The sequence below is a fragment of the Molossus molossus genome, unplaced genomic scaffold (genome assembly GCF_014108415.1).
Source record: "Molossus molossus isolate mMolMol1 unplaced genomic scaffold, mMolMol1.p scaffold_m16_p_9, whole genome shotgun sequence".
NCBI classification, from domain to species: Eukaryota; Metazoa; Chordata; class Mammalia; order Chiroptera; family Molossidae; genus Molossus; species Molossus molossus.
The window spans coordinates 48,356,527-48,363,227 of NW_023425403.1; the positions used below are offsets into that span (position 1 = coordinate 48,356,527).

Here is a 6,701-nt window from a genome sequence, read left to right on the forward strand (position 1 = left end):
AGGTTCTTAAAAATCTCAACTTGACCAGATATGAAACAATTTAAAAACCTTTAAAGGTGTATTGAGAAAAACCAGGCTTTTTTTTTTTCTTTTTCTAAAAAACACGTTTGTCATTACCAAAACGAGACATCTTTAGATAAAAATAGAAAAAAACCCATGGTGCATAGATAATGCAGATAGTTCTAGTTATCTGGTCAACGGGCAAAAAGCAAGCACTTAAGGTCTTCAGCTCCAATATTTTGTTCATTTCTTATTGCTGGAATTTCATCTTCATTTCTTCTTGTTGGATGATTTCATCTTCATTTCTTCTAAACCGGATGATGGTAGAGATGGTAAGCCGGCTTTACTCAGCCCCGTCCTGCTCAGCCTCGGGAGCGGACGAATTCTCAGCTAGTGGATCGGCTGCTTTTGTCTCTTTGCCATCTTGTGGTTTAGGGTTTTCTGGGCGTCTGCGTCGGTAATTGAAGTTGCGGCCGGTACCAACGTTGAGGTGGCTGCTGACCTTGGGTCTCATCTCCTTGATTTTCCTTATCTTCTTCATTGCCGTCCTCTCTAGGCTGTCTTTGGCAAGGAGAGCCCCTGCGGAATCGTGGTCTATAGCCCTGATACATATCCTGTCTCACTGGTCTACCTTGTTCTCCTGCACCCTGGTTGTCAGCACCCTCCATCACTTCTCCCTGCACAGGAGGGTTGGAATACTGTGGTCGACGCCCATAGGGTCTCCGCATGTAGTCAGGTGGGAACCATCGCCTGCGATAGGGCTGGCGCTGTTGGGCCTGGCCTTCGGGAGCACTCTCCGATCCCTCATTCTTTTCCCCACTCTCACTGTTCTGATAATTCTGCTGGTAATTGCGTGGAGGACCCCTGCGACGTGGATAGCGTCTATAATGGTTACGGTCTGCTGCATATTTACTGCCTTGCACTGGAACTCCACCAAGGCCAGGAACATTTGCTGCCTCCGCAGCCTTTTCTCCTTCAACAACATCAAACTCCACAGTCTCTCCATCTCCTACACTGCGAAGGTACTTCCCGGGGTTATTCTTCTTTATGGCAGTCTGGTGTACAAATACATCTTCCTTGGTGTCATTCCTGTTGATGAAACCATATCTGTTTCTTACATTGAACCATTTTACTGTTCCCAAAACCTTCATTGGGATGACCTTCTTGTCCCCGCAGGCAGGCGCCACCGATGTGAGGCCGCCCAGGGCGCCGCTCCCTGCGCGGCTGCCCGTGGTGCGGGGCTTGGTGACGGCAGCACTGAGGGTGGGGGCGGCGGGCGGCTGCTGGGTCTGCCTCGCTGCTCATGGTTGCGGTGATGGTGACTGGGGCTGGCTGCGGCAGCTGCAGCTCCTCCCCGGGGTGTGATGGTAACTAGGCCGGCGGCGGCGGTGGGGCTGCTCAGGGCTCTCGGGTCTGCTCTCCGCTCCCGCTACCCATCGAACTCACTTGATGTCTTTTTATCAGAGCATTTTAACCATTCACATTTAAGGTGATTATTGATATGTACTTATTTATTGCCATTTTTGTTTAGTGTGGTTATATTTTTCTTCCTATTTCTTCTACTAATTACAGCAGTCCTTTTAACATTTCTTGCAGTGCTGGTTTGGTGCTAATGTATTCCCTTAGTTTTTTTTGCCAGGGAAGCTTTTTATTTGACCTTCTATTTTGAATGATAGCCTTGCTGGGTAGAATAGTCTTGGATTCAGATCCTTGTTTTTCATGACCTTGATTACTTCATGCCATTCCCTTCTGGCCTATAGTGTTTCTGTTGAGAAGTCAGCTGAGAGCATTATGGGGTTTCCTTTGTAGGTAACCTGTTGCTTCTCTCTTGCTGCCTTTAGGATTCTCTCTTTGTCTTTAATTTTTGGCACTTTAATGACTGTGTCTTGGTTTGGGCCTGTTTGGGTTCTTCTTACCTTGGGCTCTTTGTGCTACTTGAACTTGAATGCCTCCTTCCTTCACCAAATTAGGGAAGTTTTCTGTCACTATTTCTTCAAATATATTCTCTAACCCTTGCTCGTTTTCTTCTTCTTTGCGGACTCCTATGATGCGAATATTATTACATTTTCAGTTGTCCCACAGTTCTCTAAGCTGTCTTCCTGTTTTTTAATTGTTTTTCCTTTTGGTTTCCTAATTGGTTTATTTTTTTTCTACCCTGTCTTCTAATTCACTGATCCGGCCCTCAGCTTCCTCTACTCTGCTGTTTAGACTTTCCAATGTGTTCTTTATTTCTGATATGTCATTATTGTTTTCTTCTTGGTGGTTTTTAATTTCCAGTTGGTTTATTTTCAACATTTCTATATCTTTACTTATGCTGTTGAGCTTCCTCAAGATCATGGCTCTGAATTCTAGCTCTATTAGCTAGCTAACTGCTCCACATTTATCTCATCTTCGGTAGAGGTCTCTTATTCTTTTATTTGGCTTTTGTTTGTTTGCTTTACCATTCTAGCTATCACAGTGGGCTTTGGAGCCTGCCAAATTTTCCCTGTGTGTGTTGGTGATCTGCAGTTTGTGGCTCCCTCTCCTGGGTTTGGATGAGCAAGGGAGGACCCACGTTAAACACCACTGTCAGTTCTTACTTTCCTGGTTAGAGTTGCAAGCCCAGGAATGGTTCAGTTATCCTCTAGCTTTTTGCCTGGAGGCTATCAGTAGCTGTTACTTGAAGAGCTTTGGGTTCTCATTTCAATGAAAAACTCCCTCATGTGCTCAGCGAAAGGCAATTTCCCAAGGGTGGGGCAGATGCTGGTTGTTAATAAGCCTCAATTTGCATTTCAATGGCCCACCTTGGTGGGGTTGAGTTTCTGAGGGAGGGGCCACCGCCTTTCTCCAGAGCCCTGGAAGGGAGCAAGATGCCCACTGTCCTGCGTGCCTGCAACTCAGCAAAAGCTCCGAGTGCCCTCCAAATCCTGAGCATCACCACACAGTTCCAGTGCAGTCCGCCCTCCCTCTGCTGGAGCCCAAGGTGAGTGGCCATGGCCATTTCAGCGTCTGTCCCAGCTCTGGGCTGTGGAGCCGCCTGGAAGGTTAACCCAAGGGCGGTGCTCACAGCCAAGGCTGCCACTGTCCTTTGGCTCCCAGGCCCCACTCATGCCCCCGTAATCCCACCAGGATCGAGGCAGTGTTCCTGGCCACATGATCCTCGCAAGCTGCTTCTCCGCTGCCCCCTCCTGACAATCCATCTCCACTTCAGTTGCAATTCCAGTTTGGTTCTGGGAGACGGCCCGTGCAGGCTCCATTCACTCTGCCGCCATTTTGGAATTTCTGATTTTCTAAGAAATAGTATCTAAGTGCTATTTTAGTGCACAAGAACACAGGCTCTGGAACTAGACCACATGGATTCACTGCTCAGCTTGCTGGTAATTAGCTCTGAAACAAGGGGTAAGTTACTCAGCTTCTCTATGCCTTGGTTCCTCATCTATAAATGGGAATGTTAGCTCCCATTTCATTAGGTTGTGTCATTTGAGTTAAAAGGGTTAACACATATAAAGTGCTTATAACAATGCCATTTAATTTCAATGAAAAGTATCTAGGTCAAAGACAGTTGGTGAGTGAAGGAGATAAGAGAAAAAACTGTTATAAATTACAGAAGAGAAAAATGACCATTTGCAGTTCACTCTTAAAATTCCAGGAAACTGGGATGAAGAACAAACATACCTCGAATGCCTGAATTTGTGGATAACTATGAATTAACTCCAACAACTTTTTTTTTTTTTTTTTTGCTTCAGCATCTTTCTAAAATATAGGAACCTAATTTTTTTGATCTTGGACTTCTAGTCTCTAGAACTGTGAGTCAATGCCTTTCCATTGCTTCATCCACCCAGCTCATGGGACTTAGTTATGGCAGCTCTAGAAAATGAATACTACCTGCTATGCCAAATTTCCTCTATCTTTCCTGCCCTTTTCTTTTCTAACCAAAGTAAGAATAGTACCAAAGTACTTATAATGATTTTCTGCCTCATCCCTCCCCTCTCCTACTCACACCCTAAAGAGCCTTTTAAAGGGCATAAATTTCCACTTCTTCAAAGTCCTTCCCAGTTACCTGGAAATGGGGTGCTGGGTTTCTCATTTTTACTCAAATTATTCTGATATGAATGTTCTTCTTTGCAGTACATGAAACTCCTATGCTGTACATATGCATAATAAAATTTTTTCCCGTGTTTGAACAACTCCATGTCAATCTGCTTTGGAAGGAAACCTGTTTTACACAGGTGCGGTGATCAGTTGAAAACAGCACAGGCTTCCCACTTGGGCCCACCTGATGCCCTACCTTACCTACCACTGGCCAAGTTACTCCCGTGCCTTACTCGTGGTTGCCCCATTTTTTAAAAAGGGGTGAAGAAAAATATCTCAAAATATTAAACTTAGTGCTCTTCCTTTCTTCTTAATTATTGTCTTGTGAAATATGAAACAACCACAAAGCTGAGTATCAAGGATATATGCAATTCTAAAGTAATGTCTCCCTAAGTCAGAAGAAAGAACATCACCCTGTCCAGTGATGTCTTTATCACTAGCCACTAAGGAAGTGCAAATTAAGACCATGACTCTCATTGCACACCTATCAGAAAAGTTCATATTAAAAAATAGTGGCGGTTTGGCTCAGCGGTTAGAGCGTTGGCCTGCGGTCCTGAGAGACCCGGGTTCGGTTCCCGCTAAGGGCGCGTACCTCGGTTGTAGTTTGTCCCCGGCCCTGGTCGGTTGTGTGGGTGGCAGCCACTCGATGTGTTCCTTTCACATCGATGTTTCTCTCTCTCTCTCTCTGTTCCTCTCTCTCCCTCCCACTCTACCTGAACAAAAAATGGAAAAATGTCCTCAGGTGAGGATTAAACAAACAAACAAAAAAAATAGTGGCAATATCAAATGCCAGCAAGGATGCAGAGAAACTGGATTCTCACACACTATTAATGGGAATGTAAAATGGTTCAGCCATTCTGAAAAACACTTTGGTAGTTTCTCATAAATTTAAACATACAATTACCATGCAAGCCAGCAATTGCACTCCTAGGCATCATGACAAAGAAGTGAAAACTTATGCTCAACCAAAAAACTGTCCTTGAATGGGTGAAAGGTCAAACAAACTATGGTACATCCATAAAGTGGAAAAACTACTAGGCAATAAAAAAGAACAAACTATTGATATGTACAACAACGTGGGTAGATCTCAAGGGCATTACACTGCTTGAATACAATATTGCCAATTATATTACACAGGTGCATTACACTGCTTGAACAAAGCCCATCTCAAAATGTCACTTATTTCACAATTCCATTTATGTGACACTTTTAAAATAATGAAGTTATAGAGGTGGAAAATAGATTTATGATTGCCAGGGGATATGATGGTAGAAGGGGATGTGGGTAGTGACTATCAATGGATACCACAGGGAGATCTGTGTAGTGATAAATTAGTTCTGTGTGGTGTTGTAGCTAGTGGATACTCCAAACTACACATGTGATAAAATGACATAGAACTATATACATGTGTGTGCCAACATCAATTTGTATCATAATTATGTAAGATGTAACTATTAAGAGAAATGTGATAAAGGGTATTCAGGAAGCCCCCAGCCCCACACACCCTTCCCCATGCATAACATCCACATTGATCTTGTGATAGTCAATTCTTGCCCTTTTTTTTTTTGGTATATTTGCTATCTATACATGCTTCCCTAAAAATATAGTATATTTTTTACCCTGGCCAATGTGCCTTAGTGGTTAGAGCATCAGCCCATGCACTTAAGGGTTTCAGGTTCGATTCCAGGTCAAAGGGCATATGTCTGGGTTACAGGTTCAATCTCATGTACCTTGCTTGGTTGGAGTTAGTGCAGGAGGTAACCAATCCATATACATTTCTTTCACATCAATGTCTCTCTCTCCCCCCCTTCCCTTCTACTCCCTCCCTCCCTTCCACTCTCTCTAAAAATCAATGGAAAAAATATCATTGGGTGAGGATTAAAAATAATAATAAAAATATAGTATATTTTTGCCTAACTTAAACTTTATATAAACAGAAGCAATTATATGAAATCTTTTGAATTTGGCTTTTTTCACTAAGCATCAAGTTTGTAAGTTTTGCCCATACTGTGTGTGGCTGAACTCTTGTATTCCATCAAACAAATGTGCCACAATTTATTTGTCCATTTTATTGCAGATGACTTTGGGGGTTGTTTCTAGTTTGGGGCTATTATGAGCAATGTTGTCATAAAATTAGTGTACCCTGGTGCACAAAGGTGTGCATATTTCTAGAGAATATACCCAAGAAAGAAACTTCTAGGTCATGGGGGTGTTTATTTTCAACTTTATGAGAGAATGGTAAACTATTTTCCATGGGGTTGTGTCACTGTTCACTTCCATCAGCTGAGTGAGTTCTTACTGCTCTTATTGTGTATTAAAAGACATCCCTGGCCAGTTTGGCTTAACTGTTAGAGTGCAGGCCTGTGGATCAAAGAGTTGTAGGTTCAGTTCCGGTCAAGGGCATGTACTTTGGTTGCAGTTCATCTCCGGCCCTGGTTGGGGTCATGTGGGAGACAACCAATCGATGTGTCTCTCTCATATCGATATTTCTCTCCCTCCCTCCCTCTCACTCTATCTGATAATAAATGGAAAAATGTCCTCAGGTGAGGATTAAAAAAAAACCCACCATATTAGTTACACCCATGTGCATAGCAGTATTATTCACAATAGCCAAAAGGTGAAGCAACCCA

The 6,701-nt window shown here is 43.2% G+C and overlaps 1 protein-coding gene across 1 annotated transcript; it reads right to left on the reverse strand.

The window, feature by feature from the left end:
• Window positions 1–302: 302 nt before the first annotated feature.
• Window positions 303–3,236, reverse strand: LOC118622372 (Y-box-binding protein 1-like). Its single transcript, XM_036249792.1, is given in 3 exon segments — window positions 303–472; window positions 474–1,297; window positions 3,047–3,236. Coding segments are annotated over 3 exon segments (1,143 nt in total). The 3' UTR covers window positions 303–343.
• Between the last annotated feature and the right edge of the window lie 3,465 nt (window positions 3,237–6,701).